Source organism: Larimichthys crocea, chromosome XIII, assembly GCF_000972845.2.
Source record: "Larimichthys crocea isolate SSNF chromosome XIII, L_crocea_2.0, whole genome shotgun sequence".
Taxonomy (NCBI): Eukaryota; Metazoa; Chordata; class Actinopteri; family Sciaenidae; genus Larimichthys; species Larimichthys crocea.
In genome coordinates, this window is record NC_040023.1 from 9,388,683 (window position 1) to 9,408,090 (window position 19,408).

The 19,408-nt window shown below is 42.1% G+C and overlaps 3 protein-coding genes across 4 annotated transcripts; all 3 read left to right on the plus strand.

Moving 5' to 3' along the window:
* The first annotated feature begins 1,138 nt into the window (after nucleotides 1–1,138).
* slc9a1b (solute carrier family 9 member A1b) lies at nucleotides 1,139–8,946 on the plus strand. Its single transcript, XM_010737746.3, has 12 exons — nucleotides 1,139–1,815; nucleotides 4,757–5,217; nucleotides 5,826–6,076; nucleotides 6,159–6,376; nucleotides 6,472–6,668; nucleotides 6,753–6,842; nucleotides 6,965–7,035; nucleotides 7,632–7,805; nucleotides 7,888–8,002; nucleotides 8,095–8,190; nucleotides 8,265–8,337; nucleotides 8,415–8,946. Exons 1-12 carry the CDS (start codon nucleotides 1,539–1,541, stop codon nucleotides 8,624–8,626), a joined length of 2,235 nt encoding a protein of 744 aa, XP_010736048.2. The 5' UTR covers nucleotides 1,139–1,538; the 3' UTR covers nucleotides 8,627–8,946.
* A 1,499-nt stretch (nucleotides 8,947–10,445) lies between these two features.
* On the plus strand, nucleotides 10,446–11,795 carry fabp10b (fatty acid binding protein 10b, liver basic). The gene is made up of 4 exons (XM_010737726.3): nucleotides 10,446–10,568; nucleotides 10,655–10,827; nucleotides 10,928–11,017; nucleotides 11,666–11,795. Exons 1-4 carry the CDS (start codon nucleotides 10,451–10,453, stop codon nucleotides 11,714–11,716), a joined length of 432 nt encoding a protein of 143 aa, XP_010736028.2. The 5' UTR covers nucleotides 10,446–10,450; the 3' UTR covers nucleotides 11,717–11,795.
* An 801-nt stretch (nucleotides 11,796–12,596) lies between these two features.
* Nucleotides 12,597–18,492, plus strand: srsf10b (serine and arginine rich splicing factor 10b). Of its 2 annotated transcripts, none has more exons than XM_010737728.3 (6): nucleotides 12,597–12,784; nucleotides 14,979–15,083; nucleotides 16,086–16,189; nucleotides 16,796–16,967; nucleotides 17,091–17,144; nucleotides 17,332–18,492. In XM_010737728.3, the coding sequence occupies exons 1-6, from the start codon at nucleotides 12,720–12,722 to the stop codon at nucleotides 17,558–17,560; spliced, it is 729 nt and encodes a 242-aa protein (XP_010736030.1). In that variant the 5' UTR covers nucleotides 12,597–12,719; the 3' UTR covers nucleotides 17,561–18,492. The 2 variants fall into 2 exon arrangements, with proteins under 2 accessions (XP_010736030.1, XP_010736029.1); XM_010737727.3 differs by lacking the exon at nucleotides 14,979–15,083 and adding an exon at nucleotides 15,240–15,548 and having other exon boundaries at nucleotides 12,607–12,784; nucleotides 16,083–16,189.
* The last annotated feature ends 916 nt before the right edge of the window (nucleotides 18,493–19,408 follow it).

Genomic DNA, 19,408 nt, shown 5'->3' on the forward strand with positions numbered 1-19,408 from the left:
AGCCTCTGCTCAGCAGACAGCAGCCAGACGTGGAGGTCCGACTGTGGGAACCAGCCACGGTTGTTGGTTTTACTAATTCCTCTCTTGCTGGTGGCTGACGGAGACGAAGAGGATGTGTGAGCGTCGAATCATTTGTTTGCTCTGAACTTCAAACTTCCGATCATCAGAGTGACAGTGTTGTTCAAAGAGGAATTTAGAGACAATACATGTCGCTAATTCTTCATTTAGGAAAAGTCTGTGAATCTGCAGTTCCTCTAACGTCCACTTGAGGCTGGCTCCAGAAGTGAGTCAGTCTCCATAAGTCCCCATGTTCAAACTTCACAGCAGATGATCGTGCCCTGATGTGCCACTTTATTAAAGGTGTTTGATTGTGTAAATCTGTAAAATATTATTTAAAATTCTTATTACAAGACTTTAAAGTCTGTATAAATCAATCAATTCTGAGATTTCTTTCAAAATATATTCAATATGTTGTAAAATAGTTGCTGAAAACACGTGAGAACACTTTAAACGATGCATTACTGTCATGTGGAGTTAGTTAGTGAGTTAGTTTTCAGTCTGGGATTTTGTGGGCGGTGCTTAAAGGGCGGCTCGATGACACGCTGAGGCCACCCTGAGCAGAGAGACAGAGGTTAATTCATCTCAGCTCAGAGTGTTTCAAAGTTAGTCGTGTCATTTTCACCTGACTCCTGATTTCACAAACCTGTCGATATTTTTAATCATTCAAATTTGGCTGGGTGGTTAACAACACTTTGACAGACTTAAATCCCCTTTGTGTATGTTGTCACTATTACTATTATTTATCTCTATCTGTATGTAGAGTGTCTGCACTTTATTTCAAGAGTTGCACAGCAGATTTCAAGAGATTTCAACGAAGGCATCCAACATTTTCCTATTTCTACTCTAACTTTATTATCAGCTGATGTGTTTTATCTAAAATCTTGTTACCAAAGCTGTGAAATAAAGAATGAAACACACATTCATCATTCTGAATGCAGTGACACCTCAAACACAGAAGTGTAGTGTCTGGTGGTCGTCCTGGTCCTCCTCTCCAGCAGATGTCACCTTCACTGGGTTCAAACTTTGAATGAGCTGCATGAAGTGAGAAAGAGTTCATACAGCGAGAGAGAGAGAGGGAGGGAGGTTTGTGTGTGATGGGTGGATGTCGCTGTCAGTTGTTGCTTCTTGGCGCAACTTGTCAGATTTGAGCGGAAATCAACAGTTTTGGATGAGAAACCATCAAATGATCTGATCAGACAGACAGAGACAGAAGCGTGATGTAGATTTTAAAAGCGCCACCCTCAGATGACAGCAGCTTGTTGAGTTTGCAACATTAAAAACAGCGTTTGTTCTTCTGCAACTATGCGTAAATTTAAGATGCCTTTGGAGTTTGTGCGTAAAAGTACGCGCTTCCCCGCGGCGGCGCACCACCAGCAGCAGCAGCAGCAGCACGCTCGCTTCCCGTACTCTCCTCATCTTCATCTTCATCGGATCTAGAGCTGAGCAGCTGAGCAGTTCAGCCGTCAACCCGTCTGAAAATGGCTGTGCTGCTCCGTCCTCCCCGGAGGAGCTCCAGCCGGATCACAGCCCTCCTTGTGCGCTCAGCGTGTGTTTTGTTTCTCGTTGTCGTCTGCGCTGCCTCCGCCGCGCGTCGTGATGCTGTCGAGGGAAACAACGACACGTCTCATCATCCTCTAACTAACTCCACCGCTCACAAGAAGAAGCCTTTCCCCGTCCTCTCCTTCAACTACGACCACGTCAGGAAGCCCTTTGAGATCTCTCTGTGGATCCTGCTGGCCCTGCTCATGAAACTTGGTGAGTGAAGCATGACTGACAGTAAAGGAGGATTTCCTGCTGTCAACATGATTAATAATACTCCCTCCTCCAGTGTTACTGAGGGGCTGGTCATCAGTAAGTCATGGGTGCTGAACAGAGGAGATCCTAAACTGTGTTTTGGGGGATTTTCATGGTTTGTTGGGTTCTGAAAGTTTGTAAAATGTCAGACTGGGAACAAAACTGAATATTTAACCCCATCAGCAGAGGTTAAGATATGAATGCAGGATGATTGATGACGTTCAACTAAATATAGAAACAACCAGCTGCTAAGAAAATCCTGAAAACATGAAGCTGCAGGTCTCTCTGCAGCCCTGACCCCTTGAGTCATGGACTCCACCAAACCTCTGAAGGTGTGCCGTGGTATCAGGTAGCCGAAAGTCCTGTAAATTATCAGATGAGGTGTGTACTGAGGTCAAGTCAACACCTTCGAACTTGGGATGTGTTGTGCGTTCACACCTCTGACGGTAACAAGAGTGGACAGCGACATCTCCAACAGGTTTCTGAAGCTCAAAGTCTGTCCTCTTACATTTCCCACGGACCTGAGGCGGGCTGAATGACGCCAGGTTGTTGTTGGTGTCAATACAGGTGGCTTGTCTGAGCAACACAAGCTTCATTAAGCCCACCTCAGGTCCACCAATGACCCACGTCTTTGCAGATTTTTTAGAAGAAGCAGGACTACCAACATGAAAACAACGCTCAAAACTACTTACTGATCTCTGTCCCATGCAACCAGCTGTTCAGTTGGACATGAGTTTAATTATTAATGTTGTGGACAGAGATGGTTGTTTTCCCGTGGTGGATTTTTCTCCTGTGGGCTGTAACAGACACTAATGGAGTGTTTCCACAGGCTGCTTCCTCTGACTTATTTCAGGAGCTGCTGGTGTGAGAGCGTCCGTCTGTCTGCGGCCGAAGCAAATGTTGATGAAGGATTAGAGTTATATTCAGCCGTGGCACACAGAGGCCTGAAAGCAGTTGTTGAGGCTAATTAAAGGGGATTTAATTTATCTCTGGAGGTTTATAAGAAGTCATCTCTTGCCTCCTCCTCATATGTTGAGAGGCTGAACTGTAACATTTCGTAACATCCGTCCAGATGTTTTGGATCTTTGGACACCAGCAGCCTTATGACGAATCCCGACAGGAGTTATAAACATTCCCAGTAACCACAAAGACACTCTAACAGACAGGTATTAATGGTAAATCCTTGGATGTATTCATGAATATGTAGAAAAACATGAAATAATGTGTCGTTAATGGAGTTTTTGTGTGATTTCTGTGAGAAATTAAACAGAATTAGTGATAATTAAAGTTTTTTTGTTTGGATATTGGAAAACTGAGAGACTGACATCGAGAGGTCGAGCACAAATGAACAATGTTTGCTGCAGATATCACACTAGATCTTAATTTTTTCAGTACACCTTAAAGATAAAATGACAAACTCTCTCTTCAGTTACAGACCGTTCACACATGAGCCAGGTTTATTCCTTCATTTATTATTTATTGTTGACAGAACCGGCTCCAAAAACCCAAGAGCTCCTCTGGTGTTAGTGGTAGTCCTGATCCGCACTTCTCTCTCTAATATTTCCTGTTTTTGAACCGCTCGTTTTACCTCCGCTCACTAACCTGCCGTCACATTTGAGCTTATAGTTAATCATGGATGTGCTAAAAGCACAAAGCAAAGCAGCCTGATAACAAAAAACATTGTACAGTATGTTAGATTACATTGCAGCCAGTTTATGTTGTCATATTTTATGTGCCAACAGTGGCACACATACCACAGTTTGAGAACCAGTGATATAGTATATTTGGAGTTGGGAATTATTGCTAAAGGAAGGTAAAGAACCGAACAATGTGTGTGATACGGGTGTTTGTGTGTCGCCATGCAGGTTAAACAGATACTGGGTGACTGTGGTTTGTCTTATCTGTAACTCACACACAAACTGCTAGGGAACAGTCACAAACTGAGCTCATGAGATATTTATGTAATATTTAAACAGCTAGAAGAAATATGTGTTGCATGGAAACCAAATGTGCAGACTCTGGTCTTGTTTAATTTAGATTAAAATGAAACCATAAGATCTAATTTGTGCTTCTTCAGCTGGTCCATGATTACTCTGTTGTTGCATGTCCAGGAACTCGTCTCCTGCGGTTTGTTGTTGGCTCTACTGAGCAGAACGAAGCTCTCCGGCGTCTTATCTGTCCGTCCAGCTGTTGCGTCCGTGGGCCTGGTCCGACTTCCTGTCCTAATGCACTGCTCGATAACAAAGATCCCAGTGTGGCAGGAGTCAGAGAGGAGAGGAGGGGGCGAGGACGGCTGCACACAAGACCACTGACTGAATAAAACATCGCAGAAAAACGTTTGTTACAGCGCATCACATGACAGAGGCACTGAATGAGAAGGCCTCATCGGGCTGAAAGAGCAGTTACAATAATGTGCTGAGTGTGGATCTACTGTATCAGGTCTACAGCCTGCTATACATTTAACCCTTTATGCACAAGTCATTGCAACCTACGCTGACATAACTGCCCCATAGTGGCCCAAAATAATCAGTTATTCCAAGTTACAAGTCTAAAGTTTCGGTATCAATTGTCTATACAAACAGTTTATCCACAACTACACTAATGTTAACTGGCAGCTCGCAATAAAGAAACCACTGTTTCCGTTCACTGTCGCCGCTTTCATTGCTTTGTTCATGCCCAAAACAGGCAGCTGTATCCAGTGGAAACCGTATAAAACCACAAAGTACGCCACCAAACCGAAGACAGACACAGTTAGCAACTAGTCCGGAGTTGGTGGAGACCAAAATCGGAGTTGAATAAGCAACTGTTTGCTCATAAGTGTTGCCGCTGCCCTGAAGTGTCTCAAAAAAGTTAATTATTCCAGGTTTTCATGAGTAAAGGTTTAAAATCTCTCTCTCTCCAGGCTTTCACATCATCCCCACAGTGTCGACCGTTGTCCCAGAGAGTTGTCTGCTGATCTTCGTTGGTCTGCTGGTTGGCGGCATTATCAAAGCCATCGGAGAGGAAGCTCCCATCCTCGACTCTAAGCTCTTCTTCCTCTACCTGCTGCCTCCCATCATCCTCGATGCCGGCTACTTCCTGCCAATCCGGGCCTTCACGGAGAACATGGGCACCATTTTGGTGTTCGCGGTGGTGGGGACTCTGTGGAACGCCTTCTTCATCGGCGGGATGATGTACGGCGTTTGTCAGATTGAAGGAGCCAAGCTCGCCGACGTGGACCTGCTGTCCTGCCTGCTGTTCGGCTCCATCATCTCGGCCGTGGACCCCGTCGCCGTCTTGGCCGTGTTTGAGGAGATCCACATCAACGAGCTGCTGCACATCCTCGTGTTCGGGGAGTCGCTCCTCAACGACGCCGTCACTGTGGTGAGGAGAAGTATTGCTACAGTAAACTCTTTGGTTTTGATTGGTTTTGGTTTGGTTGTTTTCAAATGTTGGTGATCTTTCCATCTTCTCAAAGAAAGATGACCTGAGTTTGGAAATCTAGCTCCAAGATGAAAAGTACCGTGAACACATGCTACACCCGTGTTAAGGTCTTAAAAAGTCTGAGATTACTGCAGAGAAATAAATAAATCTCACTTTTAATAATATAATATGAAGACAAATGTTTGATTGTTGGTGAATAGAGATGAGTTAAAGGTTCAGAAGTCCTCGCTTGGATCTTTGCATGATGAATGTTTCTATTCGAAGTGCTGTTTATATTCCTGTTGCTCTCATCACAAACTAAAAATAGCTTCAGATCTGCTGCACATACTGAAACTGTTGCTGCTACAACCACTAGTACACCTCGTGATAATAAGTAAAGTGCATTCAGGTGGCAGTTTATCAGCTAAACCTGACTAAAAAGTAACTCAACAGTCCTGCAATAAAGCCGTTTCAATGTTCAGACGTGTTGAAATCTCTAATTGTTTCAGATTTTTGAGATATCCTTGACAAAGATAACACAAAGACTCAAAGTGGTTCTCTCTTTGCAGGTCCTCTATCACCTGTTCAAGGAGTTTTCCCACGCCGGGACTGTGACAGTTGTCGACGCTGTCCTCGGTGTGGTCTGTTTCCTCGTGGTTTCACTGGGAGGTGTCCTGGTGGGAGCCATTTACGGCCTCCTGGGAGCTTTTACCTCTCGCTTCACCTCGCACACTCGAGTCATCGAGCCCCTGTTCGTCTTCCTCTACAGCTACATGGCTTACCTCTCCGCTGAGGTCTTCCATCTGTCGGGCATCATGTCGTAAGTCTTCACTACAGGATTTTTCTTTTCTGTGAGGGAGCAGACAAAAACAAAAAAAGTGTTTCTTTTCTGCCTCTGACAGGTTAATAGCATGCGGCGTGATGATGCGGCCGTACGTGGAGGCCAACATCTCCCACAAGTCGTACACCACCATCAAATATTTCCTGAAGATGTGGAGCAGCGTGAGCGAGACGCTCATCTTTATCTTTCTCGGTGTTTCCACGGTGGCCGGTCCTCACGCCTGGAACTGGACCTTCGTCGTTTCCACCGTGGTCCTCTGTCTCGTATCAAGAGTCTTGGGTCGGTTGGGCCGGTTTTGAATTCGATGCCAGCGTCTTTCTTTGCTTTCAATGTTTTGCCTATCATCACGTTTTGTTTCTGTTTACATGTTTCAGGAGTCATTGGTCTCACGTTCATCATCAATAAATTTCGTATTGTGAAGCTGACCAAAAAGGATCAGTTCATCGTGGCCTACGGCGGCCTGAGAGGTGCCATCGCCTTCTCGCTCGGCTTCCTGCTGACCAACAGCGAGATGAAGCAATTGTTCCTCACCGCGATCATCACGGTCATCTTCTTCACTGTCTTTGTGCAGGTGAGAGATCGGGTGGTTTGTGTTTTAATCATCAAACCGTTTGGTCTGCGTTGAAAGTCACTCACTCACTGTTTCTGTCTTCAGGGAATGACAATCAGGCCTCTGGTGGAACTTTTAGCCGTGAAGAGGAAGAAGGAGAACAAGGGATCGATAAATGAGGAGATTCACACACAGGTCGGATCAATTATAACTTTACAGCACACGATAGAGGAACAGTAAAAGAATGAATAGATAAAACAGACTCACATTTTTCTTCATTCAGATGTTACTAAAAGAAAAACTCATTCTGTTTTCAGTTCCTGGATCATCTCCTCACAGGAATCGAATGCATCTGTGGTCATTACGGACATCATCACTGGAAAGACAAGTATGATTTAATTAAAGTATTTTGTGTCTCCTCCTGTTACTGTTTAATGTTGAAATGTTGCTTTAAATGTTTGATGCTCCAGAGTGAAAGGAAGTCATTTTGCCAAATTAAAATGTTATTTTCAACCCATTAATAATTAAGATTTTAACCCATTTTCTCATATTAAAGCAACGCCGTGTAAAAAATGGTTTCAGATTGCATAAATATGGACAGCTGTGCGCGTGTATTTGTTCTGATTACACATTTTGTGATCAAAAAGTAGCGACTCGAAGACATAGCAGCCAGCTAATATTATTTACTAGTCCAACAGCAGTCAGCCCAGCTTTTATGTCCATAGAGGCTGCTGAGCCACTTTTCCAGCTCCTGTTCTGGCACGACGATATGATCCAGTGTCACCAAAATCAGTGAAATAATTGGTGGTGTGTCGTAAAACGTTACGAACTTCTCGTGGGTGATCGTACCTGGAGCCGAAAGTTACGTACAAATGACAGAGACACCATTCACCTGATTGCACTTGAATGCAGCATCAACATGATTTAAAATGTGTTATTTAATGATAGAAAAGAAAAACAAATAACGTCATCTGCTGTGCTCAGGCTGAACCGCTTCAATAAAGCCTACGTGAAGAAGTGGCTGATCGCAGGCGAACGCTCCACAGAGCCTCAGCTCATCTCCTTCTACAACAAGATGGAGATGAAGCAGGCCATGATGCTGGTGGAGAGCGGGAGCGCCGCCAAGCTGCCCACGATTGTGTCGTCCGTCTCCATGCAGTAAGAATCAGTCTCAAATCATGAGGACGAGTCATGTTGTTCACGTCGGCCTGAAGTCTGAAAGTTCTTCGTGTCTCCACAGAAACATTCAGCCACGAGGGCCGGCCAGACGTCGCGCGATCCCGAGCATCTCGAAGAGTCGCGAGGAAGAGATCAGAAAGATTCTGAGAAACAACCTGCAGAAGACGAGACAGAGGGTCGGTAACACGAAGAAGAGTTCAGCAGTCCGTCTGTTAAAGCTTGTAGATGTGATGAGTCGTTCACGGTTTTTCTCCCGCGTTGTCTTCAGCTTCGTTCCTACAGCCGGCACGACCTGATGCTCGACCCGTTTGAGGACCTGAGTGAAGTTCGCTTCAGGAAGCAGAGGGTGGAGATGGAGAGGAGGGTGAGTTTAAACGTTTGATTGATGATTACCGGTTTTTAAACTCTTCAGGTCTTAAGCTACGTTTGCATTCGCAGATGAGTCACTACCTCACAGTTCCTGCAAACCGTCAAGAGACGCCGCAAGTGAGAAAAGTCTGCTTCGAACCAGGTCGGTTAAACACACAGCACTGAAGGTATCTTATCGTATGTCAAACACTCAAACACTGAACTGTATCTTTATCCCAGAACACCAGGTTTACACGTATGATGACAGCGATAGCACCAGAGGTCCGAGGTCCAGCCCTCCCGATGCCGTCAGCCTGTTGAGCGAATCACCGCAGAGGCCCAGTCGGAGAGGGGACGGCGAGCTGAGGGCGAAGGACGAGCAAGAGGAGCTGAAACTATCCCGCTGCCTTAGTGACCCCGGTCCAAAGAAGGAAGAGGAAGGAGACGGCTAATTCATCTCATAATAATAATAATAATAATAACAAAGCACATATTTACAGTCCAGAGAGCAGAGGATGATTCCTGATCTCCTCGTGGAGTCTGCTGTATGTGAACGGGAGTCACAGCAAAGCTCGATATTTTTAAAGTGTTCTTTGTTCTGTTTTTGTGATATGAGATTTTTTTTTTGGGGTATGCTTGTTTTTCATATGGATTTTTTTTTATCATGTAACACATTACCAAAGCATGCACCACTGGCCATTTGAACATCTGTCAGGATTTGACAGGTGTCAGCATTTTGTGTCTTTAACATGCAGCCTCAAATAGTACAAAAGAAATGACAGAGCACTTGTTTTAACAAGCTTGAAGCACCAGATAGGTGGCGTTAACCCCCTCAAAGCACTGCAGAGTAAAGCTCGACTGATCTAGATCGTCTTGTAGCTGTATCAGTATTAGCAGATGAGAAATTCCTCTCACCCTCAGTACAGTTGTCATGAACGGGGAAATTAGCTACAGAGACCAAAACTGTTTTTTGTACCAGGCTGTAAACATGTTTATTTCTGCTGTGAAGTTGGACATTTGATCATGGGGACTTATGGAGACTGACTCACTTCTGGAGCCAGCCTCAAGTGGACGTTAGAGGAACTGCAGTTTGTGGCACTTGTGGTAGCCCAGAAAGGACAAACCAAACACTAGCTCCAGATAGGACCTTTGATGTTTTTTGTTTTGTTTTGTTTTTTGCGTGTATCGCAGCCACCCTAGTTTGGAAGAGGAGGGTGAGGTGAAGAGTATTCAGTTGGATGCCACTCGTGCACAGTTGTAACCATTAAGCCGTCTTAACTCTGTGTTCAGCTCAAAGCGCTGTTGTAGAAACCTGGTATACGCCTCCACAATCCCAGCTTGACGTGTGTTTGACAACACAAGCCACCTTGACTACAACGTCGGGAAGGTGTTTGAACGTCCAACGATCACTGACTTGAACAGACGATGCCTCTATCCCAAATGTTTCGTTCCTTATCAGTCGGGCTATACTATTAAGTATTTTAAAAAACTACACGAGGGTAAAGCTTTGTGTGATTTGCACATCGGTGAAATAGAAAGCACAAATCTGGTGATTCAAGAAGGTTAAAACAACTTTTTAAAAGGTCAAGAACAAACTGCAAATATTGTTCGACCGATGCCTGTGAACAAGCTTAGCACTGTGTTTAACATTGCTGCATGACTGATCGGTGTTTTCTCAGGGACTGCGACGCGGCAGACAGAAAAATAAGTGTTTGTGTCCAAAACTCCACATGTGCTTTAACTATGACGTGACGTGTATTTATGAAGTGTTTCGACTGCTAAGAGCTTCCGTAACATTCCAGCAGTGATTTTGTTTTTTGTAACCAAAGCTCTACATGTCTACACGTCTGTGTTCCTGGTAACTGAGATTTCATATCTGCACTGCGCAGCACTGAACCGCCTGAGCTTTTGCTGCCTGCACGTTTGCCTTAAAATGTATTTGCTTTCTGTTGAAGTATTTTTATATTTTGATTGAAAAGAAGTCTTTAGAATATTTGTCAAAAGAAGAAAAAGCTTTAAGTCTTGTCTGAAATAAAAGCACATCATTGCCAAACTTGAGTGTTCATATGTGGTGATTTTGTCGAGCGAGCATCTTCACGCGTTACCTCATCTACAGCATCTGTTGCTGCCGCCTCTAATGATGTTACACCACAGCCACAGTGAATGAGGAATAACGTTTTTCAGCCTATCGTGGCTCTCGTTGGAAATTCTGGTCCAAATAACAGGGAGTTACAACAGTCCCCAACATGCCAACCAGCAGTGTGTGTGATGGGATAATGACAACAAGGACAACAAACATCCTCAGGCGAGCAACACGATCAGCAGGCATGGACTTCAACGGTACATGGAAGGTTTATTATGAGGAAAACCTCGAGGATTTCTTGAAGGTTATAGGTAAGAAAAGTTTCACATTTAAAGGATGCATTTGCATATGTATGTATGTAAAAACCTAATATGTTTTCTGTAAATATGCCTTCAAGGTGCACCTCAGTTGATTGCGAAAATGCGAAAGGAAATCAAGCCGGTGAAGGTGATTGAGCAGAACGACAAAGAATTCACCTGCACGATTAAGACTCCCGTCAGCACCAAAGTCCACTCGTTCATCCTGGGAAAGGAGACGGAGATTTCCACTCTGGATGGCAGGAAGTTCAAGGTGATCAAGCATCAAACTTTCATTCGTATTATGAGCACAGTGTGATGGTCTGTAGAGATTCAGGTTTGCACCGTGTTAATGTAAAATGTTGTGCAACCAGTGCACCATGAGAGAGGAGAACGGGAAGATGATCACTGAGAATGAGAAGTACACCTCGGTCCAAGAGATCCAAGGAGATGAACTGATCGAGGTTAGTGGCTTTAATTTGTACCTCCTCTGATGACTTGGCTCCCCGTCCTCCCTAATATATCTCCAACTGAACTAAGTCTGCAGGTTAACGAACATGTTAACGAGGTCCCGCCGTGTGTTCTGACTGAACGTCAGACTTACAAAATGGAGGGCTTCATCATGTTCGTTGGTGATCACTTCCTTTTTATAATTCATAGATTTTTTTCATGTATTGTTCCAGGTGGGAAAATATAACTTAATTTTTTTAAAATTACATTAAAATGTTCTAAAACAAACTTGTTTGTACAGTTAAACAGTTCCTTTAAAAAAAAAAAGAGTTTAAGATCAAAATAACAAAATGTGAAAACGGAAAAATGTTCACCAAATATTTAAAATGTAAATGTTACTTCACAGTACAAACAGGAACCAATCAAAATTTGGACACATTATGTATTAAATAGTTATTTTCTACAACCACGTTTCCAAAAAGGTCGAGTACTTCACAAACACTTACTGACCTGTTGCCAGTTAACCTCATTATTAGACCCTATGACATGCAACAGTCGTGTAAACACAGGTATGATGTGATGACATGATGACACCTGAGATCTCACTAACTCACTCACTTAACTTCTAAGCCATGTTTTCTGTCTGTCTGCCTCTTTTCCAGACCATCACTGCCGGCTCTGTAACTTTCATCAGCAAAAGTAAACGAGTCTGATCATCACCTGGCAGCTGATAGATCCACCTTAAACCTTCTTAACTTCAAGCAGAGGAGCATCTAAACAAAATTACCCAAATGTTTGACGCATTTGTGAATAAATTTAAATGATTAAATGAACCAACATGTTTGTTTTTATTCAGTCAAGTGTGGCTGCCTCAGCTGTGGGTGCAGTAGCTGGCCTCTTAAACGGCAGGGGGCGCTGTGGTGAAGTTTATTCCCTGATTTGTCTGTGAGGAAGAATCAAGAGGCGCATTAGTGTTGGGAAGTTAGTCTTTTCATTGAATCGGATCACTTACACTCGGGTGGTAAATTGAACGAATCTTTTTATTAGAGTTATTTGGTTGATTCACTGGTGCAGCGCTGTAGCCCTCTTGATGTAAACGTGACAAATGAACGAAAGACCGAATGAACAAACCACTCGTCACACAGGCCTGTGGCTGAGCTGCCTTTCATATGACAAAAAAAAAAAAATAAAATAATAATAAATTTTATTTCATAGGTGCCTTTCTGTCACCCAAGGACACCTTACAATAAATAAAAGTAGACAGCAAATAACAAAAACAAACAAAGAGAACCATAAAAGTATACCAAATACAAAAGAATACAAATTAAGTTGTTGAGTCGTTAACTAATAATTTCTGTTTCCTGTCCTGACTGAGCTCATGCACCTGCAGCCATGTGGTGAGGGAACACATACAATGTTGTATTCTTGTAATTTGGTATACTTTTATGGTTCTTTTTGTTATTTGCTGTCTACTTTTATTTATTGTAAGGTGTCCTAGGGTGACAGAAAGGCGCCTATGAAATAAAATGTTTTATTATTTATTTAAAAATAACGAATCACTCACTGAGTCATATAGTTCAAATTGAACGATTCGTTCACTAACGACACACCACTGCTTGTGAGTGCGCATGCGCCGCTACATATTTTCGCTGCATTTCTTCCTTTCCCCGCTTAAACAAACTTAAACAATCTGTTTCTCTGAGTGAGTGTAAGTGCATGTCCAGATACATGAGGCCTCCAAACACGTCTCTGTTCGTCCGAAACATCTCCGACGAGTCCAGGTGAGTCCACGTTCACGCTAACGAGCCGCTAACTGACTCTCAGTAACTGCTAGCCTTGCTTTAGCCTAGCGGCTAACGTTAGCCTTCCTCGCGCTACGTTAAAGCAGCGCGCGAACACGTTTTAAATATGATAATTATCACGATTTTTACTAATTAAATTAAAATAAAACAAAGAAATACGATGAAACGATGTGTTTGTTTGGACTTAATCAGTCCTGGTGACGTTTCTTTGTTTGGGTTTCTGTCCCGGTGCACGTTGTTCGTGTGTATAAGTAATAAAACGTTAAACCAACATTGACCTAACGTTAATCTAACGTTATTTCAGTTAACTGTCGTTAATTTAGTTCGTGTGTATAATATAACGTTGATCTAACGTTAATCTAACGTTATTTCAGTTAACTGTCGTTCATTTAGTTCGTGTGTATAATATAATATAACGTTGATCTAACGTTAATCTAACGTTATTTAAGTTAACTGTCGTTCATTTAGTTCGTGTGTATAATATAACGTTGCCCCAACGTTAATCTAACGTTATTTCAGTTAACTGCCATTCATTTAGTTCGTGTGTATAATATAACGTTGCCCCAACGTTAATCTAACGTTATTTCAGTTAACGGCTGTTAATTTAGTTCGTGTGTATAATATAACGTTCATCTAACGTTGATCTAACGTTATTTCAGTTAACTGTCGTTCATTTAGTTTGTGTGTATAATATAACGTTGATCTAACGTTATTTCAGTTAACGGCTGTTAATTTAGTTTGTGCGTATAATATAACGTTAATCTAACGTTGATCTAACGTTATTTCAGTTAACGGCTGTTAATTTAGTTCGTGTGTATAATATAACGTTGATCTAACGTTAATCTAACGTTATTTCAGTTAACTGTCGTTCATTTAGTTCGTGTGTATAATATAACGTTGACCTAACGTTAATCTAACGTTATTTCAGTTAACGGCTGTTAATTTAGTTCGTGTGTATAATATAACGTTCATCTAACGTTGATCTAACGTTATTTCGGTTAACTGTCATTCATTTAGTTCGTGTGTATAATATAACGTTGATCTAACGTTAATCTAACGTTATTTCTGTTAACTGCCGTTCATTTAGTTCGTGTGTATAATATAACGTTGGTCTAACGTTAATCTAACGTTATTTCTGTTAACGGCCATTCATTTAAACTAACGTCACCTGTTTTTAACTCCTACAGCGTTAAACTGTGATGAATTATGTCTTTTACTCTTTTTGTTCAGTATTTGTGATTTACATAATTACATTTTATTTGCTTAAAGGTTGAATAATTTGATATGAATCTAACCTGAACATCTGCTTTATGTCACTGAGTTTTTTTTTTTTTTTTTTTTAATTAAAAATATTGAATTGCATGTTGAAGAAAGTAGTGTTAAATATTTTAAAGGGTCAGTTCACCTTTTAAAACAACAGAAATTCAAATACAACCAGTAAAAACTAGAGATGTAACGGTACACTCAACTCACGACTCGATACGGTTCATGGTTTTTTTTTTGTTCACGATACAATTTTCTCACGATTTTTTTTTCTTTTATCAAAATGAGCTACAAACAAATTATGATGAATTAAAATTATCCTTTTTTATTTTATAAAAAATCTTAGGAAACTCCCAAACACTTTCTGTCAAAACAACAAAGTACATGACAAATGGTAATTTCTTATATATAGAGAATCCAAAATGCTCCCCACTGGTGATTTCCAACTGCTCGGTGCGTCCTCTGTTTCAAAGCTATTTTCTACCGTCGCCACGTCTTCCCTCGTTCTGTGCTCCGTACCTACGTAGTGACGTGAGTCACGTGACTTGACGTCTGACGTTTAACAAATAAATCACCACTTTTTTTAAAATAACGTAAGAACATATCCTACTTCTCTTGCATTCGCGCAGAATCACAACTCTTTTTTTCTGTCAACCGGTGCGAATCGTCACGCATTTGTACCGATTTTTAATCGTGTCACGATGCATCGTTACATCCCTAGTAGACACTGAAGTGGTAGACTCTGGACAGGTGAGCCGGCTTCACCAGGTAAGGGTTAACATTGTGTGTGTTTTGGTGGTGAACTGTCCCTTTTTTATATTTTATTTATAATAACACTCATCAGCTCCTCTCCCAGCTGTTGTTACTGGTTGATGGTCAGTTGAGTCATACTTGTATTTACGGTGTTCAGGCCTGAGGATTTGCGGCGTGAGTTTGGCCGCTATGGGCCGATAGTAGATGTCTACATCCCACTTGACTTCTATACACGTCAACCAAGAGGATTTGCATACATTCAATATCCTTTCCCAACGAGCCTCACTGTGTCTGTGCTCTCGCTGACAACGTTCCCTTTCAGCGGAGGAGGAGATGTGCTTTGATGACGTTTTTTTTCTTTTTTTTCTTTTTTGATTTTAATATTCTAACACACGTATTTCTCTTGTTATTGCTTCAGAAAATGTAAAAGCATCCAGTTGTGGAAACCGGCCACACAAAGAGTAACAAAGACCCCATGTAGAGTAGCTGTAAAGACAAGTCACACAGACCTTCAGGATCAGAGGGAGGGGAAAAAGGTTGAAAAGAGAAAGTAAAGCATGAAGAGGAAAAGGGAACGGAGACAAAGCTTGGATATGGCGGCAAAGAATTGGGAAAAGAAAAAGAGGTTTAAGAGGAAAAAGGAAAGCAGGAAACCCCCAAGTCTCTGTGGGAGTCGATTAAAGAGTGTAAAGATCAAGATGAAGTTCAAAGTCAAGCATGGGCAAAGGTAACAAGTCTGAATTATTTTGTATCCTCCCAAATCCACAAATCTGACAACAAAATCAGCATATATATATACACATCGATGACATTTTAATTTTAATCACAGCAGTTTAATTACTCAGCTCTTTATGTCTTTGATTTGTGTTTTTATATTTGTAGTCCTGATCCCTCAGACAATGATGTGATGTGTTTGAAAAGCTCGCTTCATCTTCTATCTCTACAAAAATCTACTGAGCGTCTGTTTGTTTTTGTTTGTTGCTTTTTTTTTCACTTTGCTACATTTATTATTATTTATGTGTCGTTTAAAAAACTGTTTTATCTTCTATGCATGAGATCACACAACTTAAAATAAATGGTTGATTAATGCCCTGCGTCTCTGTGAAACACAGTTTGCTTATGAAGAGGGTGTCAGTGACTGAAACTTAAAGTACAAAGCTGCATTGATGTTTTTTAATATTTTCAAAAAGTAAAACATTCATTTTGATTTGTGTGGTCTTACAAACACAAACGAGAGCAAACAAAAACCTTAACCACTCAGCATATTTGAGGATGTGCGTGACGCAGAGGACGCTCTTCACAGCCTGGACAGGAAATGGGTCTGCGGACGGCAGATCGAAATCCAGTTCGCGCAGGGCGACCGAAAGAGTAAGTGTCCAACTTCTATCCATTTATTTATGCAATTATAACGGCAGAACCCCACCGGGTACGTCGCTGCAGCATCGGTGTTTTGGTCCGAGTGTCTTCTTCAACTCTCCAGACTTTAACTTGCTCAGATTTTTCTGGTTTATCTGCATCTACATATGTAAATATGCTGCAGAGAGACCCGAGTTTTAAACGCAGACTAGAACTCTGACGTTGCATCCATGCACGGTGGGATTTGGCAGTAAAGATGAAACTGGGAATGTTGGTATAAAGAGCATAAAGGCGTCGTTAACAGTCACGGCTCATGGTAGTCAGTCACACACTGTAAATTCATGTTTTGATTTATCATCTCATGCAAATATCGACAGCAGACACGATGCATCACTGTGCAGCCGGCTGTCCGTCGGCTGTAATGCCCGGTATAGAGGTGCACTCTGAATTTACTCTGCAGGTCTACAGGACATATTTATAACTAAAGTCCAGCTCTGACAGTCAATCCAAAAAACAAACACAACAATACAAGAAACCTTTCAGAGAATTTCTGAATGTGAATGTTTTCTGGTCTGAGATAATCCTCATCCTAATTCTCGTCACTGTTTGTCACATCAGCACCGAACCAGATGAAGACGAAGGAAAGGCGTTCCCCGGGCAGATCCTCTCGATACGACGACTACGACCGAGACAGCCGCCGCAGACGTTCGCGCAGCCGCAGCTACGACCGATACAGATCACGCAGCCCTTCTAACGAACGCCACCGCAGACGGTCGGAGAGTCCTCGAGAGTGAGTTCACGCAGTGCAGACGACACTCATCACGACACGTTGTTTGTTTGAAAAGACAAAGGACAGAAAAATTGTGCTATGTAAAATGTTCCTTTTAATATTTCTTTCTTTCTTTCTTTCTAGGTCTCGTGGACGGATGTACGGTCGAGGAAGAAGCAGGAGCCGCGAGGATGAGAGGTATGACTTCTCTTTGACACAGTTGAGTCTCAGTCCGGTCTTGATATTTCTGTACAAATATACTTTTATTTTAAGAGTTTAAAAATTAAATTGTCTTAATATTTGACACATGGGGTGGTTATGTTGGAGTGCCCAGATGTTTAGATGAGTCACAGGCAGGTTTTACAGCTGTTTGTCTCCTCGTCAGATGCAGGCAGAGGCCTCGCAGAGAGTCCAGAGGCAGATCTCGATCACGATCTAAATCGGCGTCCCCGCGAGAAAACCTCAACCCGGCGTCGACTTCCCATTACGCCGAGGAAGAAGTGCGTCACGCACACTCCCCGTCCCGCTCGAGGTCCCGGTCCGCATCCAGATCACGTTCCCGCTCGCGTTCTCGGTCCCGATCCTGGGCCGGACGCAAGTCAGGAGGACGCTAGAACAATCTCTGCTCCCCTCCCTCCTCCTCTTATCCGTCGTTATGTCAGATGGACCAGAGAAAAGATTTGTTTGTTTTGACATGAATGTAACGTCCACTGAAGCGTTTGTAGAAAGCTTGTTTTTCTTTTTGCAGCTCCATTTTAAGAACGTCGATCTCTGCTTGGTTTTATAAGATTGTTTTTTGGTTCAGATGTCCTGAAAGCGACACGAGACAGTCACCAGTTTGTGTGTTCAGTGGTAGTCGGCCTGGAATAATTGTCTTTTTTATAAACGGTTACTGATAATTTTGTTCTCTAAACCCTATGCACCCAGTTTTGCAAAAAAAATAAAAATACAAAAATAAAAAACATCCAGTATTTTGAAACAAGTCTAAAGCAACGTTTCTGTGTTTTATCACACATCAGGTACTTTTTACGTCACGACTGAACTTAAATGTAAAAAAAAAAAACTTAAAAATTGCTTGAGATAATCAACTTTTGTCGCAGACAACTTGACATTCAAGTTTTAAGTTTTACAACAAGTCGCCGATCAGAAAATGGAAGAGAAACATTAGAGGTCTGTTTGAAGACGATCAGCAGTCGTACAAAGTATCCGAGTATCCTTGATGAACACAGAAACGCAGCCGTGGTCCTTAAAAGTGTTAAAAGTTAGTCGACCTTAACCACAACCTGTTTAAAATGTACATTAACCTTTTTTTTTTCCATTTTGTGGTGTTTTCTGTACGATTAAACCTTTCAAAGAGGTGTTTTATTTTTGGAACTATTTCTCCAGATTTCGGTTCAGAGAGGAGGAACGAACGTTTCTCAAACTGTGTTGATGGTTTTTCAGACTGAATCTTGTCACTGCATGTTTTATTCTCCTAAACTTCTATCTTTAGTGGGAAGAAACCGTTATTTTGAGTAATAAATGGATAACATTCAGAATAAGGAAACAGTGTGTGACTTCAGTTTGTAAACTTTATTTAGTGAACCTAAGGAGAATCTCCTCCCAACACCCTGACATCCAAAAGGTGTTTCAGTACTCTGAGAAGTGTCGTCACAGTCTGCAGTCGGTCCAGCCGTGCTCATTGATTTCCTTTTAATGGATCAGCAGCTGGAAGGAACTGCTTAAATTAGATTCACAGTCGAGAAGCAACCATGTATGAAATCGGACGTGCCCCATTGATCGCCGTATTGGCACAAAAACATTGATCACAGTATGGTACAGTGGTTGGATCGGAGGCAGGGCTGGTTACAAATACAGAACCAAGAAAACGCCTCACACTACAGATAGGACGGAGCTAAGATCTAAATGTGATCCAGCTTTTTAAAGGACACAACGAGAGGTGTAGATGGCCAGTAACAGCTGATAAAGCTCCTCTTTCTTTCAACATGTATTGATCCCCCATTTGCCATCTCATCTCTGAGGAAATTTACAGCCGGATAAGAGCTGAACGATAAGTTATTTAATTAATCGAGCAGTTTGAAGACGTCAGCTTTGCCTGTTGAGAATCGTGAGGATTGTTGGTCACAGCCTGAAGTGTCTGTACATTATTATAAATAGTCATAGAGTTAAATTTTGCAGGACTGTCTACCACCTTGAAGGTTCTCAATCATCCAGGTCGTATTTCTTTGAGGAAGAGTTCAATCCCGGGCAACTGGACTTCTTCAGTTCAGACGTGTGGAGAGATCCAAGGATTTAGTCTAGGTTGGGTTGTTAACCAGGCCGTGGTTAGTGGTTTCTCTTCACTCTTCTTTCAAACTACCTGTCCCCTCCATACAGCAACATCTTCCTACCTCCTGTGTTCTTGTGTTGAGCCATGGGTTTGTTGAGTGGCAAGAACACAGTTCTTGGTTCAACACTCAGTG

Excerpts from the sequence above, each read along its gene's own strand:
- slc9a1b (XM_010737746.3), top strand. The coding sequence starts at position 1,539 with ATGGCTGTGCTGCTCCGTCCTCCCCGGAGGAGCTCCAGCCGGATCACA. Across the intron at positions 6,077-6,158 it reads CATCTGTCGGGCATCATGTC|GTTAATAGCATGCGGCGTGA; the intron begins GTAAGTCTTCAC and ends TGCCTCTGACAG. Across the intron at positions 6,843-6,964 it reads ATGAGGAGATTCACACACAG|TTCCTGGATCATCTCCTCAC; the intron begins GTCGGATCAATT and ends TTCTGTTTTCAG.
- srsf10b (XM_010737727.3), top strand. The coding sequence starts at position 15,379 with ATGAAGAGGAAAAGGGAACGGAGACAAAGCTTGGATATGGCGGCAAAG. Across the intron at positions 16,190-16,795 it reads CGCGCAGGGCGACCGAAAGA|CACCGAACCAGATGAAGACG; the intron begins GTAAGTGTCCAA and ends TTGTCACATCAG. Across the intron at positions 16,968-17,090 it reads CGGTCGGAGAGTCCTCGAGA|GTCTCGTGGACGGATGTACG; the intron begins GTGAGTTCACGC and ends CTTTCTTTCTAG.
- fabp10b (XM_010737726.3), top strand. The coding sequence starts at position 10,451 with ATGACAACAAGGACAACAAACATCCTCAGGCGAGCAACACGATCAGCA. Across the intron at positions 10,828-10,927 it reads TGGATGGCAGGAAGTTCAAG|TGCACCATGAGAGAGGAGAA; the intron begins GTGATCAAGCAT and ends TTGTGCAACCAG. Across the intron at positions 11,018-11,665 it reads AAGGAGATGAACTGATCGAG|ACCATCACTGCCGGCTCTGT; the intron begins GTTAGTGGCTTT and ends CCTCTTTTCCAG.